General features: G+C 48.0%; 1 protein-coding gene across 1 annotated transcript in view; it reads right to left on the bottom strand.

Annotated features, from left to right (window-relative positions):
- Galnt18 (polypeptide N-acetylgalactosaminyltransferase 18) overlaps window positions 1–25,139 on the bottom strand; it is a 304,421-nt gene that overhangs the window by 109,196 nt on the left and 170,086 nt on the right. The window contains exon 3 of the mRNA XM_052201130.1: window positions 16,471–16,637. Coding sequence (XP_052057090.1) covers window positions 16,471–16,637 — 167 coding nt within the window. The remainder of the gene's footprint in view (window positions 1–16,470; window positions 16,638–25,139) is intronic.

Genomic DNA, 25,139 nt, shown 5'->3' with positions numbered 1-25,139 from the left:
GCTAGCCTGTGCAACTTATCTTCAGAAATAAAGGGAGGAGGAAGGGAGAGTGGAGGTGGGGTGTTTGATCTCAGGGGTGATTTTAATTAGGATTTGATTGTCCTACAGGGGATTCAGTGTTCACATATATTCTTCTCTGTTCACCAGGCCCTTTCACTGCGTTAGACTGAAATTTCACGTTCATGTCCTTCGGTGCTTAATATACCTTACCACAAGCCCAGAAGTAAAAACTCAGCCAAGGTGTCACCTCACATCAGTCATTCTTTCTGATGCCCCTGCTCCTTCTGGAAGCTTCCCTTCATTCCTTCCTGACCTCTCCACCCTTTCCAGAAGTTTCCATCCCTTCCAGAAACCTACCTTCCTTCCTGTGACTTCCTAGGCTCCCACACAGAAGCAGAGGGACCAGGAAGATGGCTATGTCAGAGGCCTAGGCTGGTTTCTTGAAGCTTTGCTGTGCAAAAGTGGGGGTACTCTGCCATTCTTCATAGATTGCTCATGATATACTTGCACAACCATACAACCACAGACACTTCCTAACCCTCCCTGAACCTGAGTCCCTCCTCTCCAGACCACTCTGCCCTATCCCAGAGTCCACTAAGGCCTCCCCTCAGAGCTCTGGTAGTCAGATCATATTCAGCAGAGAACAAACTTGACACTTGATCTCACTCTCCAACTTGATGCTCTCCCATAGGGTCCCCCCCATCTTGGTAGACAGCACCTGTGTTCCACACATCACCAGTGGTGCATCTTTAAATCTTCCAATGCTTCAGCTCTTTCATTCACTCTACTTGCAGATTCAACCTTGCTCCTCCCCTTCAGCCACTAGAGGCCCACTGTAATGCCTTATCCAAGTATGTGACAGCCTTCTAAATGCCGCTGCAGCCACCCACGCATTATAGTGGTGAAGGTCTTCCAAATAAAGAGCTCACTAGAGCTGCTCATTCCATGGGGACCTGTGTGAACTATCCAGACCATCTCCTCCTTTCTCCCCTTGTCTTAACACCTCATGGCTCTGACATCATGCCAGGTGCCCTTCCACCTTAGGGTCTCTACCGGAACTATTCCCTCAGCCTGAAATCCTGGACCAGAGGGTTTTTCTACCTCTGTAGCCTAAAGTATGCCCCACACCACCCTCCCCCCTCCACTACTAGATTATTTCTTACTGTTCTATTTTTACCACTCAGGGCATTTAGCGCGATCCGTCACTATTTGTGTTTTGCCTGTCTCCTGTTCCAGGCCTCAGATGGCTCACACAGAGCACACTGGCCTGCCATACCACGCGCTCAGCAGCCTAAAGCAATGCACATTTCTCATTTCCTGGTTTCTGTAATTCATCGTTCAGATGGTGCCTGGCAGGGTCTCTGCTCAGAGATGCCCTGGGCTGAACTGGAGGTGTTGGTAGTGTTGATTCTCATCTGGGGCTCAGGGTTGCCCGCCAGTCAGACTGGCTGTTGGACAAATCCACTTCTTTGCATTAGGAAGCTCTTCCTGCTTCCTGTTGGCTGTTGACTGGATGCTCCCCTCAACACCTTCAGGCTGCCTTTAGCCACCTAACTCCTTCAGGCATGTCACAGCACAGAGTTAGGTCTTTTGCTTAAGGCCACCAGAGCATACTTCCTTCTGCCACCACTGGAGGATCTTGAGGTCCACCTAACTAAAGGAGGACACCTGTTACAGCAGCAACACCCAGGGTAGTATTTGACTGAACAGTTTTCTTGGATCCCTGGGAGGAGTCTGTCCCAGCGCTGGGTATCTCTCAGGACCACTTTAGGATCTGCTGACAAGGATGGGTAAATACGTATTGAATGGGGAAAAAAAGGAACTCCTTGCCATCTATTTGTATAGGCAGTATCTTCAACTCCCACAAGGCAGTATCAAGATATCAGGCAAGCATTTGTTTGCTTTTGAATGGGAAATATAAAAAGAAGGGAGAAATATATTGATCTTGGCATTGGGAAATACAAGGCTAAGGCTCAGCTCTACTACCATCTTACAGAGAGAAATTTAGCCACTCATTAAGCAACTTGGACACTCAGCTCTTTCATCTCTAAAATGGGCATAAAATATCTATAAAATGACATTGAAAATATTAAGTCCATTCTTGTATCCTCACCCATGCACTCACACATGGATGCATCCATGCACCTGTGTATCCAGGTGCCCATTCACCCACGCATCCACACAGTCATTATCTCATGGACCCATGTACCTGTGCACCCATGCACTTTCTGCTAACAACAAATGAGGAGGATGAAGTGTGGCATATTTGGGAATTCATCAAGCATCACCTTACCCACCCCTGTTTCCCTTCCTCTCAGGAATACAGAGTGTGACGGTCCAGAGGGCAGTGATCAGCCACCCAAGACCGTGGGAAGTCACTTCAGAAAGATCAAGCAACAACCTTGAGTGCTCTTTTCAAAGAAAATAAAATCACTTGAGCCAATTTCCCAGCCTCATGCCTGAGCAGGCCAGCTAGAAACACTCAGCAAACAACTCTGCTTGGATTCTCTATATTAGTTCTCATTTTGAAGCCAAATAAAATTTGACAACTTGTGCAAGCTCACAGATGCAACCAGTCCCCAGGACAGGACCAGCAACCCGGGCTGAAGCCTTTCTTTCCTTTCTCTGGTACCTTCGGGCTGAAGTGGGCGAACATCCTGGTGTTAGGCTCTGTCTTGCTGGACTCTCCTGTTGCATCAGTGAATACCCTTTGGTGACAAGTTCATTCCTCCCAGTGCCTGGGTGGAGAGCCCCATCTCCACCTCCTGATCTTATCAGCTGGAGCCATCGATCAGTTCTCCACTAAGACCCATGTCAGCACACGCCGCCAAGGAAGGCTGGGAGCCTTCGCCTTTGCCATTAACCCTGCCGAGGCACTCATTTTAATTGCCATTTGGCTCAGGGCCCATGTAAATGCTCAGCCCTGATCTAATTTCCAATTCATTTCTGTCACCCATCAAATGCACCCCGGGAGGAAGGGTTTAAAGATGTGGGTTTATAGAGATCTAACTCAGGCTGCTTTCCCAGTGGGTAGAAGCAGGAGCCTAGGCATAGTCTCTCTGTGATGTTGCTTTCCGATGTCTCCAAGGTCCCAAGACTGGAATCTGAGCCTAGGGACACAGACCATCCTGTTGTCAGAAGACCCTGTTCTTCTCTAAAAGAGAAACCTCTCTGGACCACTGCCTGGCGAAGCTCTCAGACTATACATACAACAAAGGAATGCTGTGAAGGAGTGGCTAATTCTGGCAGGTGTCTGGGGTGGCTGTTTTCTGAGATGTGCAAAACAAGCAATTATAGACCTGGAGAGAGGGTGAGAGGGATGCTTGAGATAAATAGCATTTCAAAAGATGCTTCTGACTCTCTGTGGGAGTCCAGGAAGAAGACGCTGTGGGCTGGTAGGAGAGGGCAGCATTTGACCCAAGCACATGGTTTGTTCAGCCCACAGAACATAAACATGTGGACAAATGGGCATGTCCTGGGGGCTGTGATGGAAGGATATCATCACTGGCTGCCTCCCCTGGCTGACCACGGGCTTCTTGTCCGATTCACTACAGTCTCCACATCTTCCAGATTCATAACAGACTCACCTCCCCATCTGCACGACCTAGCAAATCTTAGTGGGTAACTTAGGACCCTTGAGTATAGAGATGGGATTAAACCCTCAGGCTCCAGAGATGAATCCAGTGTTGGCTGTGCCTGTCTTGGAGTATCAGCTGCTGCTTCTCTGAGTCACTGTGTGAGCATCTGTGACAAGACCTTGAGACCTGCTCTACCGGCCCTGTGATGATGTGCTCCCAGGTAAGAGAACGGATGCTTGGAAGAAGCTTAGCTCTGCCTCACAGCTGCCTCCTCCTCTTGGAACTTGGTTCTCTTCCTCCATTTTTTGAATGAATGCACGTGAATGAATAGAGTGGAAAGTCCCTGTAGGCCTGGGCAGGCAGGTCAGGGAGTACCTGAAAAAGTAAAATGTTTATTCTTCAACTTAGTGCCCTTGAGAGTTAGAGCAGGCCCTTAATTAAATAATGCTGTAACCCTGATGATGGTGGTCTTGCACTGAGATGAGGCCTGGGAGGGCACTTACTTACCGGTAGGATCTCAGCCCCTCCACTGTGCCAGCCTCAGCCTCCCCAGCCTTCGTTCTGTCCCCTGTACAATTCCAGCACACCAAACAAGAGGGTTGTTTATCTTCTTAGAGCTCAGAAAATTTATCATGCATAAAAGTGTGAAAGCTGAGGTAGACATAGGAACCAACTTTTTTTTTTTCTGAGCACACAGACCCTGATGTTACTAAAGGTCACCAAGGGTCACTGCATGGCTTGGAGAAGCCTTTCCAGAACCTTCAGTATTCCAAAGGTTTGCTGACAATAATGTTTCCATCTGGTTCTGGATACAGTAATAAAATCCTTGAGTCATGGGCTCATAGAGAACTGGAATGTTCTATGGGCTCTGAGGATCATGATTAAGGAGCCACAGCTCAATTGCAGTGAACCTTCTTGTTGCCTAGCAGGGGTGTGGATCACTGAGTGTCAGGGTTTATACTTTAAATGTCTTTGAGATTCCCAGTCGAGCTAAGTGATGGAAACTTTAGTAGGTGGGGCCTCGAGCAAGGACTTGCAAGCATTAGAAATGCTTAATGGGATCCAGTCCCCTCTTCCTTAATTTTGCAGTCTAGCCATGAGGTGAGTGGTTTCTTCCATACACTACCCTCCTCTTCCTCCCCTCTCTGTTTCTCTTCCCCATCTTCCTCCCTCTTGAAGAAGGGTCTCACTGTGTAGCCCAGGGTGGCCTCTACCTCACAGAGATCCCCCTTCCTTAACCTCTCCAGGTGCACATCACCACACCAAGCTCGACTTTTTTCTTTATAAGCTATCTTGGGTAATAATACCTTGGGTATTTCACGATAGTAAGGGAAAGCAGATAAGACAGCAACCAAACTCATTCTTTGATCAGAACCCACTCTTGTGATAACCCTCAAGGACAATTCAGAACATTAACCACATCGTTCATGAATCTACACAGGACAGCAGAGCCCTGTGACCTAACTGTTTCTTACAGGTGTCACCTTTCAACACAGCCGCACCAGGGATGAAGTTTCTTATGAGAACTTTGGGGGCCACAGCCAAAGCTCAGCAATTAGCAAGTGTTTCACTGGTTTGGTTTGGAGCCTTTTTTTGAGTCACGGGGAAAGCAGAAGAGAACCCCACCCAAGCAGTGTCCCAAATTTCCTGTATGTCTTCAGCACCAGGGTTTGTCATTTCCAGCTTCTGACCAAGAGAGGCTCCAAGCCAAGAAGGATGAGTTCTTTTGGGGAGGGTACTTGGGTCCTAAAGGGGTTCCCGGGGGGCCTCTTTCAGGGGTGGCTTGATTCCCAGCTGCCAGCATCAGGCCCCCTTACCTGCAGAGAGGAAGCAGCTTTCCCTATCACTCCCACATTTAGCTCTGGGCTCCAGTTCCAAGAATTTCCTCTCTGACAGATGGTCAGTCTGCTGACCAGAGTAGGAGAGCCCTTTTCTGATTCCTGCCAGCTTTGTTTATCCAAAACTGGTCACCTTGGCTAGTTTATAAACAAAGTTGTCCAAGCCATCTTGAGATAGCTGGCTCGTGGAGTGCTCATTAGCTGAGAAGCAGGTGCTTCATCCTCTGGGCACTGTCAGGAAAGTATGCTGGGGAGCCCTGACTCCCTAAGACAATTAACTTTATAAGAGAATGAGGCCAAAGAAGGTAATGAGCTACCTGTGGAGACTCCACCAGGCTTGCACCATTGAAGTGCTCTGGACTTCAGCCCAGTGGTGGAAGAGAACAGAGGGGATGGTTGAAACATGCAGGCCTGAGGTAGGGAAACTGAGGCCGAACTGGTCATAAACAGTCAGGGTCCTCAGGGTTCCACATAGCCCAGTATCCCAAACTAAGGGTGTTCCCTTCAGGATACCTGAGCACAGAGGGATCAGAGCCTGGGAATAGGGGTCCAGTCTGGTTATACAGAAAATAGAATCCAGCCCTGCAGAAAGAGCCAGGACCAGGTAAGGAGCTGGAGTCTAGTGGAAAGGATGGAGTCTGGGGGGGGCGGGTATCAATAAGAAGTTCCTCTCCATATTCCAGCAAAAAAATTGGATTGGTAGTGAAACAGGCAGAAAGTTTAGCACACAGCCCAGCTGGAGAAGCATGACTGCAGAGTCCAGGGACCCTACCCAGCAGCTGCTGCATCTGGGCCAGGCCACCCGTTACTAAGAGGCTATGACTTCTCTCTGCAGAGGTCAGGGCTGGTGGGCTACTGATACATGGGACCTTGGTGCATGTTACACAGGCATTTCTGTGGCAGGCTCATGGAAAATGTTAGCAAGGAGGATATGGGATCCATTTAATCTCCCACATGGCCCTGGTCTGAGTGTCAGGTGAAGGTACTGTGACAGATAACAGATAACAGATCTAAGATAAACTGTCACAGTTGAGTGCATGAGAGGTCTATGTCTGAATCTCGCTCATCTCAGAGTCACTGGCCACAGCAGGTCCTAAGCCTGGGACAGGGCTTTAGTCAGCAGAGGAGGACAGGTGTGTGCTACCTGGAGTAACTAGGAGCTCAAGGGTCACATGGGCCACTAAAGAAATGGCTTGGAAATGCAGGCCGGATGGCAGCAGAGGACAGGCTCTGTGGCTGAGTCTGGGTGTGTCTTAGTTACTTTTGTCATGGCTGCAACTTGACCCAGGCAGCCCAACGAAGGAAGGGCTCCTTTGGCTTGCAATTTGAGGGTACAGCACATCATAACAGAAAAGTCGTGATGGCAGGAGCTGAAGGCATCGGCCCCCATGGCACCTGCAGTCAGGCAGCAGGCAGCGGGCAGTGGGCAGCAGATGCTGGTTGAGGCTTGTGTTCTTCATATTCAGTCTGGGTCCCCACTCCATGGGATGCTGCCCACAGTTTAGTTTGTATTTTTGCACCATATTGAACCTGATGTAGAAATTCCCTCACAGCCATGCTCAGAGGTAACTGTCAAGTCGACAGCCAACATTAACCATCACATGGAGTCATTCTCCAGACTTCTGATGAACAACGCAGCAGACAGAAACAATTCCAGGCAGCAACTGGACTCTCGCAGAGCATGGTGTCTCACTGCCTGGTTGCTGGAGGGCCACCGTCAGTGCTGGGCATGGGTAAGCCTGATCTTGCTGGACAAAAGATAGGGATAGGTAGCAACAAGGTGCCTTAGCCTGAGGCACACCAGTGAAGACAGGCTGACAGCTTACATGGCTGGCTGTGTAAACACCTTTAAGCTGTCTGAATCTCGGTTGTAATTTAATTAGCTACATGGGATTCTCTAAGCTCCATAAAGCCAAGACTATAGGACTGTTTTTGCCTCTGATTTTTTTTTTTAATTTTTGCAATCATTCCAGCTGCATGCAAAGCTGTTGGTGGTTTTATGGCCCAGAATGAGTATCTCTTATGTAGGCCAGCATTTTTGAAACATTAAACAATGATTAGGCAGGCTCTGGGCCAAAGGATGATGGGGATTTTCCAAGAAGATGAAAGGTGACCCAGCAGCCCACAGCAAGGAGCTCAGGAACAAGGGGTCTACTTCATCATTACTTGGTGACTGTCTTACGAGTTGTGGAAAGTGACAGTGACTCACAATCATTTGTTATTCATCTGCATTTGGAGGCGACTGTAGGTGGTGAAAAGCAGGGACAGGCTTTCTCCACTGTTTGTGGGGCTTTGTACTTCACTGATTATATGTACACACATGCTTACTGCTGAATGATTGTGTGTACACAAGGCCTCACCCACACAAAAGCACTCATAAGGCATACACGTTTATGCACAAGCATGCCCAGGCATGCACATGAATACCTAAACATATATACACAGACACGCAAACAGTTATACACACACTGCACTCAACCCCATGGGAACAGACACCCCCCCCCCAACGTTTTTCTAATTCAAAGTTCACAAGATTATCCACGGTCACTAATGATTCAATAGCCTCTCGAAGCATCTGTGCCACATGCCTTTCCTTACGGATGCAGGAAGGCTCTAGCGGAGGAGACAGCCCATCGCATGTTCCTTAGCCCTTCCCTTGCTGTCTAGCTTTGCTCTTTCCAGAAGGGATGGAGTTGGAGAGTGAAAACAAAGCCCACATGAGTCTTTTGGAGTCAGAGCGCTATGGGGCATGGCGGGCAGCCTGCCCAGTGGTCAAGACCATAGACTCTGAAGCCATGCAGCGTGGGTCCCTCTCTCACCTCTGTGTGACTTTGGAAAAAGTCACTTTGCTTCTGTGTGCCTATTCACTTGTTACATAAAGTCACACTGATGGTGACTCTTACCACTACCATAGGCCATGATTAATTTACGGAATCCACTTAAAATAGCACTGGCACAGAGAAGGGCTCCATGAGTTGGGGGTTGGGAGGGGTGCCTCAGAAGGACTCAGTCTTTCTAAGAGTACTGAAGGTCACTTTAGTTGATCCTGGATTCTAGGCATCCTGTACCCAGGAGGAGACTGGGGTCCTAGTCCATGTTGGAGCTTCAGAGCACAGGCATACCTTTTTGAGATGTGTGGCTATCACTTTAGCTCTGATCTATCCTCTGGAAGTGCCAGGAATCTTGGCTGTCCAGGAATAACCAGATAACATGCCATTGAATCACCCAAGTAGCGTGTTAGGAAGATATATCAAGGTCAAGAAATTGGGTTTCCTTATCCATTCTTCTTGGTTATATGACCATGTACCCTGCACATCTTATTTCTTGTTAACCTGTGAAACTTAAGTTTTATTGCCTATGTCTATCTTGGGGGCTTTGTAGGTACTACTTTATTGGCCAAGTGATTCCTACAATCTACACACAAAGGTCCTGGGGTGACCCATGCTGGAGTGCTCTTAATCTGCCTGTCTGGGTTGTCTCTTTCTAAATATCATTTAGGGCTGCCATTTACACCCAGCTAGAACACAGTGTGGTTGGGAGGGCCATGGGAACACTGAGAGCTCCCTCATCCAGACTGTGTGGGATGCAGAACGAAGGCAGCTTTCTGGAAGGCAATGGGCCTTTTGATTATTAAATCTTGGAACTAAGTAAGTGTTAGGTGTCACCTATTCCCACAAGACAGCTATGCTGCACCCACATGTTCAGGCACTAAAACCCAGCCCAGAGCTGCCTTCCTCTGGACAGCCATGCTCACATAGGATGAAGACAGGAAAACTGGAGCAGGAACTGATGAAGGAGACAACTGTGGATCAAGAGGGAGCTTTGACTGGGGTGAGAAGACAGGGTTGCAGCCTGGTCCTGCCATGTCTACAGGGGCATTGGCAGGCTTCTTTTGTCCTCTACAGTCTCAACTTCCTCCCAAGAGCCAGTCACTGTCAACCTGGCTGGATTTAAAATCACCATGGAAACACTTCTGGGCGTGTCTGGGTGGGTCCCGTTAGAAAGGTTTAACTGAGGAGAGCAGACCTATCCCAAATGTGAGTGGCACCAATCCCTGGGCTGGGCCTTGGTTGAACAAGGAAAATGTAAGCTGAGAACTAACATTCTCTTGCTCCCTGGCCATAGATGCCGTGTGGCCTGCTGCCTCAGGCTGCTACTGCTGCTGCCATGGGGCCCCACATGATGGGCTGCCATCAAACCGTAAGCCAGAGTAAACTCTCTCCCCTCCCATAAGCTGATCTCTAAAGTCGCTTATCATAACAACACAGAAATTCACTAAAGGAGCCGGCTAAGGTGGATGGACTGATTTTGAGTCTGTAGATTCTTGGTGGTCTGTCTGTCACTATGACGCAAAGGGACAGTTCCATCCTGCTTGTCACTTGAATCTTACCTCCTTCTATGCCATCCCCAGGAGACAAGTATGACAGACTTCATGTGAAAATAGCCAGTATGAAGACTATATCCAAGAACAAGGGAGATGGAAACCTGGGAGAGAGGGAAAGGCCCACCAAAGCCCCCGAGTACTGGACACGCTGAAGCCACCTCTCTCTGGTCTGCCAGCAGAGGCAGAGAGCAAGTGCTGGGGACGGATGGAGGCCGAGCAAGCATCTGCCAAGCAGAAGCAGGTCGAAGCCTCCAGGGAAAGGGATTCTTAAAAGAGGAGTTGACATTACCATCCCTTTGATGTTCTTAGTAACAAAATAAAGATTAACTTTGGAATTTCAAGAGGCTGGAAAAAAGGGCATATGATTCCTTGCCGTTTATCAAAAGAGGGCCTGAATTCATAAATGGGACTAACAGAGCCCATGGGAAGAAGTCTGTTTTTGTAGTTTGTTTGTTGGAAGTGGGGGTAGTCAAGCTGTGGGATATGTGAGCTGAATGGCTGGTGAGGGGACCCAAAAGATTTAAGTTCACCAGAACCTGTCTCTGAACCCAGGACTGGAATACTATGGGACATGAATAAGATCACAGAATCACGTGATTTGAAACTTGCTGAGGGAACCAATGAGTGAGTGAATGAAAAGAAGCAATAACTATTGAATGAAAACTCTGGTTGGGGGGGGGTCCCTTTCCTCTGAAAGCCCAAGGTCATAATCCCAGCGACAGTTGAAGAGCCGGCCCACTGCTACTCATTGCAAAGCTCAGGGTCCTCAGAGCTGGTTCTCATCATTTTCTTGAGATACTGAAGAGGCACCAAGAGCCTGGAATTGTGGCTTTAGAGTTGTAGAGCTGAGACTGCAGGCTATGGCTGACCATGAAGATTCCTTGCAGGAGATGAGTTAACCTGACCAAGGCATAGGGCCTTGGTGGTCCTCTGGTGTGGAGGACAGGCACTCGGTTCAGAATATGCTGGGGAAAGACCTCTTCCTGCTCTGCATTCTATCCTTCGCCTATACTCGTGCTCTATCCCTGGGTTGCAGCAAGAGGCTCTGCCCCAGCCCTGTGCGTGCTCAAAGGGAATCTGAGCCTGACCCAGCAGCCTTCTCTACTGCAGTATGAATAAGAACAACAGTTAGACATGGGGACAAAGGTTGCCAGTGTACTTGAGTGTCACCATGTAGACTCTAGATCTTCAGACAGCAGATTCACTCATCCTTTTGTCAAACCACTGTGTCAACTCCTTGCAAGTACTGTGTACCAGTCCTCATATAGGGATACGGTTGGGTCAAAGATGCTTCAACTTCCTGGAGTTTTCACATGGAGCAGGTCTCTCTCTCTCTCTCTCTCTCTCTCTCTCTCTCTCTCTCTCTCTCTCTCTCTCTCTCGTGTGTGTGTGTGTGTGTGTGTGTGTGCACGCGTGCATACACACACACACACACACACACACACACACACACACACACACACACACGTTGCACAAATAAATTAGTGAGAGGAAGCAGCTAAGCTCAGTCCACCAGAGGGCAATAGGTGCTTCAGAAGGACAGAAAGCAGAGAGGGTGCAGAGTGGCGGGAAGCAGGGACAAGGGCTGCTGTTTCAACAACACAGGTCACTGACAGGCCAGGTAAGAAGGCATACTTGAGAGAAGTCCCAAAGAGACAATAAAGCAAAGTATGAGGTGGGACTAAGAGCGTGTCTGCTGGAACGCAAGCACATACCTATGTCCTGAGGCAGGCAGAGATCTCCATACTGTTAATCACAAGTAAACACTGGCATTTAAGACTGCTGCTGCAGGGAGTGACAGCATCCTAAGCAAGAGCTGGTCTCTGGAGAAGCAGAGTTGGGGGAGGAAGCAGAGAGGAGAGGAGAGAACGGCTGGCAGAGCCTCAGGCCCTGCCCTCGGAGGGAGCTAACGGTGGAGATGTGGGTGTGTAAGGATGGTTGGCCTCCCCCCCCACCCCACACACACCCCTGCCTTCATTTGAGAAAGCCCAGACTGCATCTGAGAAGGTGAGGAGAGGAGGTCCCAGCACACACGGAGACCCTGGCTCTGTGAGGAATCCATTCCCACGGCCCTGCACTGCTTAATTTAGAATTTTTAAAGCCCAAATTCTTCCATCATGCCTTATCTCTTCCAAAGACTCTGAACAATCCCAGAGGTAGGAATTAAACATCTCAATTTTACAGATAAGGAGAATAGAGTTCACACAGGTTAAGAACACACTAGCAGCGAGACGCTAGAGAGAGCTGGAACGGCAAAGCTGGCGGAGGGTCCAGCCCTCTGCTTTCCCACCATGGTGAGCCGTCTTCCACAGTGACTGAGTACCTGTCACCTCCATCAGCTGTGTCATGGCTTTATTGCCTCTTTAACCTGTCCCCGAGTCCCCTTAGCACTCTGTCACTTACACAAAACCTTTACTCTCTTTGCCCCTTGTTGTTTTCAGGGGTTTTGTCAGACAGGCAGAGCAAGGAATGGCTGAAGGCCCTTACAGGGTCCCTAAGAAAACCAAAGCTAAGCAGTGACCGAAGGGGACCGGCTCCTTCCCCCAGGTTCCTGCAAGGATGGTGGAGCTGAGCTGAGTCCACCTGATGAACTTGTGACAGTCTCGGTGACATGATGTCTGACAGAAACAGCTCCCAGAACAGAGGATGTTCAGGGTAGCAACACCGCCACTGGGCCAGGCTGAGCCTCTAGGAACCATCAGATTCTTCCTTGGGGTGTCTCTCTTACCCCTCTGCCACCTTCAGCTGGCTGGACCATCTCTCTGTTTGTCACCCTCCTGTCCATTTCTACACAGGGCAACTCCAGCCTTGGACCCCTGCTGGCCACAGGGTGCTAGGAACGAGCCTAAGGCCGCGATGTCCTCAGCTGACTTCACTGCCTCTACTTATCCTCTATACCTGGACTGGTGAACAGATGAGCACTTCGTTCTCTTGCGTAGCTGCACCCCAGATCCTTCCTTCCCTTCTTCTATGGAGCTCCTGTTCAGTGCCTCTGACTCCAGGGTCTCAGGAGCACCCTCTTCAGAGCCATTTAATCACTACAAAAATGGCCTGGACCCCCAGATCCCCAAGTACTTTTAATATGCACTCAGGGTCTGAGAGCAGCCTAGCTCTGATGGAAAAAGAATAGAACAAACTACAATAAAATTGAATACAATAGCACAGAATACAATGGGAAATGGCAGAAAGCTTTGTGCTGTGGAAGAGTAGGTATTGTTTCTTAGAAGTTCTGCTTCCATCAGGGAGGTGTGTACAGGGGCATGCAGGAGCATGAGGAGGCGTGTCGCCCTGGCTCAGATGGAATCTTACTCTTGCTGTAGACACGGGCGCTGCTGTGTTTCTTTCTGAGTTCCGGCTCCTTGACAGCTGGTGATCCTCCCTTGGTGTCAAATCCCTCATAGAGAATTACCCTCCCTGCTTGCCCCTCCACACCTGGCTTTTCATCCACAGCCCCGCCTCCCCACCCCCGGATGACCATTGCTATTTACCAAGGCTTCCAGAGCCCAGATCTTCCAGACCCTCGGGCTTTTTCTCAATTCTTTATCATCCACCTGCCTGTGGGTTTGGAGAACCTGTAGCTCTTTTTTTCCAGAAATCTACACTGTCTGGGGAGACCGCTGGCTTCTGATCGCCCCCATGGATCCTAGGCTGACACACCCATCACTGACCACCTTCCTCTAGATCCTGACTAGCGCCCCTCCACACCCTCTTAAGCCTCTGGTCTCCTATTCTCTGCTCTTCTCTTTAAATGCCCCGTCCTCCAGTTAGGACTTCCTTACTCAACAGTTGAGTCTCTGACCAGGTCTCCGAGTGTCCCATGTGGTTCACAGTGTGCAAGTCTCTTGGGAAAGGAGCAGGGCTGGGCAGGGACCACACTGATGGACTCAGTTCACAGTTGTTTTAGGTGCATGGGGCAACTGTTTCCTCTACTTCACAGAGGAAGTTGCTGATATTGAGCTGAGAGGGATTTTTCTCCAGTCTCTCCTCCACTGCAGGGAGAATCCTAGAACCCACAACTTCCCAGTTCATCCCAAGAGACCATCCCTTCATAATGCACAGGGACCTTCCTGGGTAGAGTGGAGGCATATCTGGTCCATTCATCCAGACTGTCAGAGCCTACATTGTTAAGGGTACTTTAAAAACAGCAATTTTCAGTCCTGGCTGCTTCAAATTTAATGAAGTAGAATCTCTTAGGAGAGCTTTTGGGTTATTTTAAAATAATAATAACAACAACAATAATAATTGTGCAATTATTGCAATTATTATTATTGTTGTTGCAATTATTATTTTTGAGACAAGGTATGATTATACAGTCTTGACTGGCATGGAACTTGCTATGTAGATCAGGCTAGCCTTGAACTCCCAAAGACCCACCTGTCTCTGGAGTACTGGGATTACAGGCATACAATACCACATCTGGCTTGACATCATCTTTCTGAAGTAATTAAAAACACAGAGTGTAGAAGAGGGTCTCGTGTCCCCTCATCCCAGCTTCTCTAATTCTAATGTCTTTGAAAAATTTGTTTTTGTAGCACTTTGGATGAAGCCTGGAGCCTGGTGCATGCTAAGCAAGGTGCGAGTGTGAGCTAAATCCCACAGCCCATTGCTAACTTTGTACATACTACAGCCAATGCCCCCATCAGATATGGAATGCTGCTCCAGCCCACAAAGCAGGTGCAGGTGCTCACTTGGGCATGTGCAGGAAGCGGGCTGCAGCTCTCTCCTGTGCATCTGAGTGCAGCCTCCCCTTCAGCTAAGTTACTTCACTGCACCATTGCAGCCAGACTCCCTAATGGGTTGAAATCTCCCAAGTATGTTTAAATGACATACATGGAATGTATGTCATTCGTGGGTAAGCATTGCACCAGCACACTGCTCTGTCATCCATGTCTCAGGACAATGCCCACCCACCATCCCTTATGTCACCTTGGTTTGAAACTCCAAGTCACCAGTGTCCTGCTGTCATTTGGCTCATGTCTGTGGTAGGTCCCACAATTCTTCCTCTGTAATATCTCTCAGGCTAACATCTTATTCTCAGTCTTAGTCTTGGACTTCTGGTATGCCCTCCTGCAGGAGCCTCCTTACCCATGTCCCTTCATTCAGAGGCCCCTTCCCCACCCAGGATCATAGAGCACAGACAAGCCTCTCCTTGGATCAACCCTCAACCCCGCACACCTCTCACCAAGGCCATCTGATGGTCGCCATCACTGACAGAATGAGGTCTACATGCTCAAAGCTCACATGCGAAATCCCCCACAGCTGACATTTTCTGTACCTAAATTTTATTGAAAACCAGTGCAGCATCCTTATGCTTTCTCCACGGACTAAAATCAAGTGGAATCTCTTCATTTTGTCTGTAATAAATGTATCAGAGTGGGATTTGGGAGTGTTTTTTCTTTGGAAGTACCCTCACCTCTGGGAGAGAGGCTCTGGCACCCCTCCCCCATTGTGTGATCTGAGAGGTGGCACAGGGCTCTCTGGAGAGTCCTTTCATTGAATCTTCAATGATGTGAAGGCAGGCACCAATTGAGATGGGGGCTGGGCCTTTCCTACCTCCCTCAGGTCCACCTCCTGCCAACTTTCTCACATTGTTGATGCCTCTTTTCTTTGTGCCCAGGGGGCAAGGAAGCAAGGGAATCATGAGTTTTGGAACCCCCTGAATCCCTCACAGCTCTGTTCCTGTGGTTCTTAACTCATGACAAGAAAATGAAAAGGGAAATTCGCTTACTGAGATGAAAGCCATTTCAATTATCTGATATGTTTCAGCATTAATTGATAACAAATCAAAAATTGCCTACCTCATTACAGCAACTGATTCATAGGGAATTTCCCTACATACACCAGAGAAGACTTGAAAGACGACACAAGGATATATGATCTGCTCCACCGTGGGTGACTATTTTTAAGGTCATACATTATCGTAAGCACATTCACAGATGTGGTCCTGATGAGACCACTGGTCTCTGAGCTGTGCACACCTGATCTTTAAGTCTGGAGAGTTCTGGGAACTTATGAGAGTGGGAACCAGAGGATGTGAAACTTGTACCAATGGATAGACATAGCGGTGGCAGCTGGGTAAGAGACACATGGAAGAGTTCAATAAGACGCTTGCAGGCAAGCTCGAGCCTTTCAGGGGACCGAGAACAGACATCGGAGGGGAACCAGTGATTCACACCGATTTCCAATAGCTCCATTGCTTTCATTTGGCTCGCATCTATCAACAGCCCCACCAATCAGCACCATCCTCACTCTTGACGGCAAAACAACTTGAAGCCATCATCCAAGTGGAGGTGAGGACCACCACCAATAAAAAGATGCTGCATAGGAAACAGTCACGGTGTGTGAGGTGGGGTAGATTCAAGACATCTCATCTCCTCATATTGCGTTGGAATGCTAGGAGAAGCAGTGGTGAGCCACTGGAGACATGGCCCCTCGGGGGTGCGCATGGACTTTCCAAGCAGTGACCATCACAAATCAGTCTCTGAGGCAACAGCTCCTAAATGGAAGAGCCACTGAAAACCTTGAGAAATGAAAACCCAAAGCTGAAGACTCTTATCAGCCCTCATGGGACCAGAGGCTTGGCTCGGAGGACACGTCATGGGTCCAGAGGCTCGGCTCCGGGGACACGTCATGGGACCAGAGGCTTGCCTCCGGGGACACGGACACTCACCGTTGTTGCTGTTGTCGTCCACCAGGATGATCTCCTTGAGCAGGTGCGATGGTGTGCGCTCCATGGCCGAGTGGATGGAGCGCAGCAGCACCGAGAGCGCCTCGTTGACGAAGATGAACACGATGCTCACCTCTGGTAGGCTGTCAGGGAACGAGAGGTTGCGGCACCTGGAAAGAAGAATGACTGAGCTTTTGGACTTGCTGGGGAGACCACTGGGGTCACACCAGGTATGGGCCTACCCCCAAACTTCCTTCAGCTTTTCTGGTAGGGTCAGGAGCCCCAATTCTTCCCCAAGGCCTCATCTCTGGTATGCCAAAGATGGGCCCTTCCTGAGCAGCAGACGTCTACAGTTATCAAAAGCTTGGCCATAAGAACACAAAAATGGCTTGGTGGCCATGCCAGCTGTGCAGTGAGACCTGAGCACCTGCTGCAGGGCTTCTTAAGACTTCTTATAACCATAGATTCTTCTTACCTGGGAACTCTTAAGTGACACCGAGTATACAGGTACCTAAAATAGGTATTTAAATCAAACTTTAATGATAAATCATAAAAAATTATCTTAAAACAATTCTTTGGAATACATAGAATTTACCATGTATTAAAGACAAATGGAAAACAGATATATGAGTGACCGCCATATGCTTCTCTTTTTAACACAGCACAAGCCAAAGGCGCACTAAGCTTACGTGTGAGCCATGGTGGTCCGAATACAGGCAGATCTGCTGTCTGTAATTTAACTATTGTATTTCTATGGGAACTGCAAACTTTGAATTGAGAGTCAAACACTACAACTTATATCATACAGCAGTCTTCAAGCCGAGCCTCTGTTTTGGGAGGGCACCCATTGCTGTCATGTGGCCTCGGGGTACACAGGCTACAATGTGCCTGTGGTTAGAGCCAAGGCTGGAGAGAAGTTGTGTGGCACGCATAGGCAGAACCTTCTCCGATTCTTGGTGAGTTTGACGTTTGCACTAAGCTTTGATCTCTGTGCACTCAGAACTCTTTGGCTCTTTCAGATCTTCCACAGCCCCACGTTTTATTACGGGTTAATGAGCCAGAGGGTTAGAAGCTCTGACCTAGTATAGCACACAGCCAAAGGAGGCTTCTCTCAGAACATTTGCTGGAAGAATGGCTCAGCATTTCAAAAGCAAAGGATGAAAAAATGCAGCTGAAGGGAAGTCTTAGTGTTTCTAAAGGCAGGGAGGTCAGACCCCAGATGACTGACCTTAGGAGGGAGCTGTGACTCCACCCAGAGACTCCATTAAACCCACTCTTCCTCACTCCAGGAAGTGTTCCCCACATCCCATCCATCCAGTGACCCAAAGGGAAGTTGAAGACAGAATGCCAACACTGATGAGAGACAGGGGGCAAGCCTCATGTCACTCATAGCTACAAACGGCTGCAACAGAAGCCATCTGCCACTCAGTGGTCACATACACACATATGCACATGCGCGCGCGTGCGCGCGCACACACACACACACACACACACACATATATGGGGGTGGGGAGTTGCATAAAATTCTAACTCTGGTCTTCTCATGGCCATACCAAGGAAGAAATGGCCACGAAAGGAGCTGCCCAGACTGTCCATTTCCCCAGGTTCCTGAGGCCATTGAGGAGACCCTGACTAGACTAGAAGCACACCCACAGAAGCTACAAGTCTTTCTGCATGGCAAGAGAAGCAAGGAGCCATGAAATCTGAGGCCCCAAGAGCCAGGCAACAAGAAGAGCATACATCCCAGGGGTAATGCTTGCTACCAAAAGCAGAGTCTTCACGGGCAGGAACCCCTGCTGCTGGCTTGCCCTGACTTAAATGAACAGCTATTCCAGTTGGTCCCCAGCTTCACCTTCAAGACTGCTGAATGAAAGGAGAGAGCCCCAGGGAGGAAGCTGTCTGCCTATACCAGCCACCTGGCACCAAAGGCTCCAGGGGTTTAGGGCTTGTGGCCCTGTTACATTGTTCCAAAGTGGTGGCGCAGCCAAGTTAGAACACGCGGTAATTAGCGTAAGAGCGCGGTTCTTCTGCTTGAAGTAATTAAAGTGCTGCAGGATAGGAATGGGCCTGTTCTTCTTAATGAGGAAGGCTGCAGGATAACCAGACTGAGCAATTTAGAGAAATCACCATGGGGCCCCAGCCTGCTTAAGAGCAGGAGATTAATAAACGAAAATCACTGTCTCTATGGTTACCAGAAATTTACAGAAACTTCTCCCAGTCTATTTCCAGCTCTCTTTCCCTCTCACCAAAGGGAGGTGGGGAAGGGAAAGGAGTTGAGCCTTTTCCCAAATCTACTTCACACTTGTACAATTTTAATACAACCATCAAGTTAACAGACTGGCATAGCACACTTTCCATTCTTGTACATAATGGGATAACGATGTATTGAGTTTCGTATACCCAGTAGGGATGATGATAGGTGCCGGGACACAATGGGACACAGACAAAGTCCTTGTCCTCATGGGGCTCATATTTTGACAAGAGAAATAGATGAACATGAAAGCAAGTTGCTGCAAGTGTTCAGATTAAAGGAGCACAGGGCACATGGACATCACGATGTCTGCTCTAGAGAGTGGCAAGAAGCCCTTCATGAAGAGGGAGATTTAACTAGATTCTTAAACACTGTGTAAGAGTTGGTCATGCCGAGATCTCTCAGGACCCAGGGGACAGTGCTGTGGCTAGAGAGGAGATAAGCAGCCTACCTAACCAATGAGAAGGGAGAAAATTCTTCACCTCATCAAACCCTTCCCAAAGATACTTTCCTCTTTCCCTACACTGAACATAATTTCAATAACAACATTGAGAAGGTTTGTGGAAGACAGCCAAGTGGTTCTGTTGGCTAGAACTTATTAATGATGGGCAACCAAGGCCAGGCATCTGGGCCTTCCCTGGGCAGGGAAACAGGAGAATACAAACATAGGCACTGCTTGCCTTGTTCATGTTAAAAGTAGTGTCACACAGGCCAGAAAGATGAGTCAGCAATTTTGCTGCTTTTCTGAAAGACCTGAGTTTAAATTTGAATCTATATCAGGCAGAATCCACATCATCTTCTGGCTTCTTTGGGTACTTGAACAGATGCAACACACGTGCATGCACACACAAATGCACACATGTTTACACGCGCGCGCGCACATACACACACACATGTGCATATGTGCACAGAGAAAGGGGGAGAGAAACAAAACTTAAACAAAAGTAATGCCATACATAGTCAAACATACACTGTTTTATTTAAACTTTTCAAGTAAAGTGGACGGCTCTCAGTGGGGTCATTGTATGGTGCAAGCTCATTGTCCTCCCTGGTGAATGGGGCTGTGACCCATGACCCCTGTCCCCACCTGTCCTTTTTCAGAGACAGAGCTAATTGTTTTCCCCTAGTTTCTTTCCTTATTTCTGAACATGGCTACCTAGACTCCTTTTAAGAAGACTCATTTAAATTTTCCCATGTAAAAACCAGTCTCCTGGTGGCCATTTTCCAATCATAATAGAAACATTGTGGTTCTTTGACAACTAAACCCCATCGATCACTATTTTCATAAGAAAGCCTTACAAACCCAAGGTTTTCCTAGGGAAACTCCTGTATATAACAAACCCTGCTATATCATGTCATATCCACACTTGTTTACAATCTCTCCCTTAGTGCCAATGGATATCTCTGCATGCGAGCAGGGCTTGTTTTTCAACTTTGCTACTCTGCCATTTTCAACAAGGACCTGGCACACAGTAGGTGGTTAGTGTTTTGGGCATCAAATAGAGCACATAGGCGTGTTTACTTTCTGCACAGCCTATACCTTATCTGTACACCATGGACCTCTTGAACGCCAGGCCCTCCCTCCACCAGCAGGCTCTTGTTTGCCTGTGTCTCCTTTCCCTGCATTTATGTCCCAGCTCCCCATAGCCTCCATGAAGTCATTCAATCAAATGTCCTATAATCTCTTCGAAGCCTTCTTTTCCCTTTTTATTGGGAACCTGATCATGTGTTTCTCTCACAACACGTGGTACCTTCTCCCTCTCCACCTCAGCCTTTCCACACCTACCTGAAAGAGGGTGTCGGTGACACGCCACCGGGAAGGTGGTCATTCCTAGTACACGGGGATGGAGGTGCCTGGCATTGGCATGCTACTCAGCTTACCCTTCACTTCTCTCTCTCTCTCTCTCTCTCTCTCTCTCTCTCTCTCTCTCTCTCTCTCTTTCTCTCTCTCTCTCTCTCTCACACACACACATACACACACACACACACACACACACACACACACACACACAAGACCAGATCACCCAGAGGTCTTTTGCTGAGCAAACTTGAGGCTCTTTCATCATACATACAGTGAACAGAGGACACTTGACTGAAGAAACGATCTGCACACTCTGGCTCCCTCCCAAGCAGGGCCTTGTCACCACCAACCATTCCAAGGACATCCCTTGCCACTATAACAAGTAGGCCAGGTGGTTTGCCTGGAACTTTCTCAACTTTAGAACAATGACTGCGTCCCACAGGCTAGGATGTATGGCCACCCTGTCCCTGAACCATGAGTTTCCTGATGGCTGAGAATGGCCTTGCTCACAGCCTCACACCACTGCCCAGCACAGTGCCTGGCAATGAATAGACATTCTGTGGATTTGTTGATAAGGCTTTCTTTCCGATTGTCCCCAACTCCACTCCCCACCTCACAGACACATAGTCATGGTTCCAATCTCTCTACTCAATATTGAAGGAGAGCTTGCATTGCTGAGGGAGGGAAACAAAAAGAGGCAATAAAGAAAGAATGCATCAGTCAAAATATATATAGTCCTCTGTTCTGGTCACAGTCCTTGTTGACATTTCAGGTTGCAGACTCGATGGCTGCTGCTAGGGCCCTGCAGTAGAAACACACTTCTAAGAAATATCACAGAGGAAGAGGATGTCAGATGGGGGGACGAAATGACTGATTGGCTCTGTCATCACCAGCTAATTTGTACAGTTTGGGCCATTCTGTACTCTAATTGGACTGACTTATTAAGTCCCTCCATGATGCAAGTCCTTATGTAGGATCCACACTATTCCCTGACTGTAGACCGAATGGATGGAAGTTCTAGGTGCCTGTCCTAGACTCCAGCTGACTTCTGTGAGCCCAGCAGCCACCCTGTAGACTTTGCTTTCACGTGTACAGTGCTTAGATGATCCAGTCTTATAATTTGACTAAAATACCCCCATAAGATCATCTGTTGAAGGCTTGGTCCCTGGCTGGAAGAGCACTGACTTTCACAGTTATACTCACTCTTCAATGCCTTCCTCACACTCTGCTTCCTGTTTATCATGAGATGAATGTGGCTCCCTCCCCCATGTTCCAGTTGTCATGACTATGGGCTGAGCTCTCTGAAACAGTAAGTCAAAACAAGCCCCCTCTTCTCCTGGGTAATTTTTATTAGGCAGTTTGGTCACAGGTATGGAAAAGTAATGAACACCTGTAGCACCTGAGTCCTCTAGGATGAGGTGACCATATCCTCTGGTCCACATCTTCCCAGGTAGGATGCTTTCCAGAGGGTTAGTCAGCTTGCCACTGCTGTTCCAAATACCTGCAGGAAGTCAAGGTGAAGGGAGGAAAGGTATATTTTGCTTCACAGTTTCAAGAGTTCAACCTTTAGTCATTTAGTCCATTGCTCCCCAGCAGTGTACACAGAAGAGACCAGCAGAGGAAAGTTCATCTCATGGTGGACAGGAAGTGTGATTTGAATATGCTTGGCTCATGGGAAGTGGCACTATTAGGACTTGTGGCATTGGAGAAGGTATGGCCTTGTTAAAGGAAATGTGTCACTGTGGGGACGGGAGTTTGAGGCCCCTATGCTCAGACTCCACCCAGTGTGGAAGAGAGCCTACTCTTGGCTGCCTGCAGAAGCCAATCTTCTGGCTGCCTGCAGATCAAGATATAGAAAGAACTCTTGGCTCCTCCAACACTATGTCTGCCTGCATGCTGCCAGTGTTTCATGCCATGATGATAATGGACTGATCCTCTGAAACTGTAATCCAGACCCAATTAAATGTTGTCCTTTATATAGAGTCACCTTCGTAATGGTGTTTCTTCATAGCAATAAAATCTTAAGACAGGAGTCAGTACCAATGACCTAACTTCCTTCTGCTAGGCCTTACCCTGAGGGCTTTACTGCTTTCTAATAGTATGGTGAGCTGGGCATCAAACCTTCAACCCATGGACCTTTGTGAGCATGCTATAAATAAACTATAGTTCAGAGCCACACCCACCCTGAGAGCTGTCTCTGTTCCCCCACCTCATCCACTTCTGTGGTGAAGGGCATGAGGATTGCAATGCATGAATGTCACTAACATGTCCTTTTTAAAGGACACTTAACTGTGTAACACTCAGCCCTGACTTGTCTTTGGAAGAGGCACTTTCCCCTGTAAAATTAAGTCATAAAAGTTACCTTTTGATTTTCACTCTTGCTCAATGTCAAGCTGTTCCCCACTAGAGATAAAAACAAGGTGTAGTGGAGGGGGAGTGTTGGGACTGTCTAATAAGCTGAATTGATGGTCCCGATAAATTCCACTCTATTGATCTTTGCACACAAAAAGAGACACAGGGACAAGAGACAAGACAACTTAGGGAGCTTCTCTTCAGATTTATACCCAGGTTCTTTTGAGCCATCCATAAGACAAATTTCTACCAAAAAATTGGGTATTACCAAGACTTTGGGTATTCCTCTCATTACCTATAAGAGGAATACTAGACCCCTGTATGAGACCATGTCCAGCTCTTGGGCATCAAATGAGGAAGTCAGTCCTTGTGCCTGTGTTGGTGCCAACCCCATTTTGGATTGGCAGCCTCTGCCCTTTCTTTGATCTCAGCAAATGGACAAGAACATTGTCCATAAGATGATTCATGGGGCAGTTTGGCCTGCCAGGAAGGAGGATGGAGCACACCATTTCCAGAATGAGATCAAAGGAGACTGCCAATGAACTTTCGGGACAGGGCTTCTGTTCTGGGAGTGCAACAAAGGGTCCTAAGTGAGAAGATGACACTCTGGAGTAAGCAGTCCCTGGGAGGTTGTCCTGGCTACTCTTCCAAAACTTCTCCCAGAGACCCTCCCTTCTGAGCTATAATCAGAATATGATGTTGAGGTGAGTTCTTAGCCACCTGAAGCATAAACCCAGGGAGACCTGATAGCCCTCAAGATCCCCGTTGGCTCTCCATGGCTACTGTTGGAACTGGTATCCTTACACCAGCTACTAATCTCCGTGTACCCACATAGCATGCATAGTGTTTCTGTGACCTCACTTTGGCATACTTCTAGCTTCCAGGACTTCCAGATTATATCAACACTCACATTTGTTGGCTCCCAGGAGACTGAACTCACGAAGACCCAAGGATGAGGTAATGTGAAGATTCTCACTGACATGAGAAAAGTGGAGACTGTCCCTCCCTCTGGCTGGCACATACATCTCTTCAACCTTCAGGACTTAGGGATTTCCACACTTTTCACCACTTCTCCCCAGACTCTACAGAGAATCTCTGAAAGTAACAGCAGCAGTGAACATTTCATCATGCCATAACATATGCTTTTGTTCTTTTCTACCATTGTATTACTCCCAGCAACTATCAGTCCCAGTCCAGTGTCTTTATCCCCAATGCAGATGAAGGAAATGTAGTTGAGGTGGAAAGTAATCCTACAGGACTTGATTAAGCCTAGGCTCCTCTGCTGACACCTGCCACAAGATGATGTCTACCTTCCTTCCTATGCCTCTAGAAGTATGTCCAGGGAGACAGTGGTGCTGTGTCATGGTATCACAAAAGTCTGCTGGGAAGCTTTGCTCCTAAGCTGACAATTCTGCATAAGAACTAGAGAGGGGATGTTATGTGTGGCTGGAGGGTGTGGGACAGTGTTAAAGATTTCAGGGCATGGAAGATTGAGATTATCTCCCAGTTACATTACTGCCTTTGAGATAAGCAGTGCTAGGGACATCTGTATAAAGGTTACAGTGTCTTCTGCCCTCCTTTCCACATTATCATTTGGTCTATAACTGGGGTCGGGGGGAGGGGACAGTGGCTGATTCTTAAGCCACACATAGTGACCACTAGACCTAATTTTGACCTATAAGGCAATCTTGCTGGGGTCTATTTTATGACTTTTCCCGGGAGAATGTAAACAACATAAGGTACCAACAACAGATAGTGGAAACAATTCTGTTCCAGTCTATCTTGGTGAACCAAAGAATTTATTGGGGCTACTTACATGACTCAAAAGCAGCTGAGTGACCAAAAGACCATTCCTCCTGAGTGAGGACAACTTTTAGGCAGCATTACCAAAGAAAGTCCATCCCTGTCAACTGTCCACTGCTCATCTGACCTTGGAGAGGAGCCTTGTGACTCTTGCAGGTTTCTAAGCTTCCTGGGTCTCTGGTGAGTTGGGAGAGCTTCTCTCTCCATCCAGAAGGGAAGGTTTCAATTTGGAGGAAATGTTAACTATACAATGGGAGTGCCTAGTCAGATTTGATGATATTGAAGGACCAAGAAGCTTATTATGGGCTTTCTTGTGGGAACTCAATGTGAACACTGTAAGGGAAGTCCAGGGCAGAATGCAGAACATTGGCAATGAGCAACCACGGACGGACGTGGAGATGAATCACTGGGAAAGATGTAGCAGAAATGGAACAAAGAGGTTGCCTCCTGGAGCTATCCAGGGTA

Source organism: Apodemus sylvaticus, chromosome 1 (assembly GCF_947179515.1).
Source record: "Apodemus sylvaticus chromosome 1, mApoSyl1.1, whole genome shotgun sequence".
NCBI classification, from domain to species: Eukaryota; Metazoa; Chordata; class Mammalia; order Rodentia; family Muridae; genus Apodemus; species Apodemus sylvaticus.
This window is presented reverse-complemented; position numbering and strand designations above follow the sequence as displayed.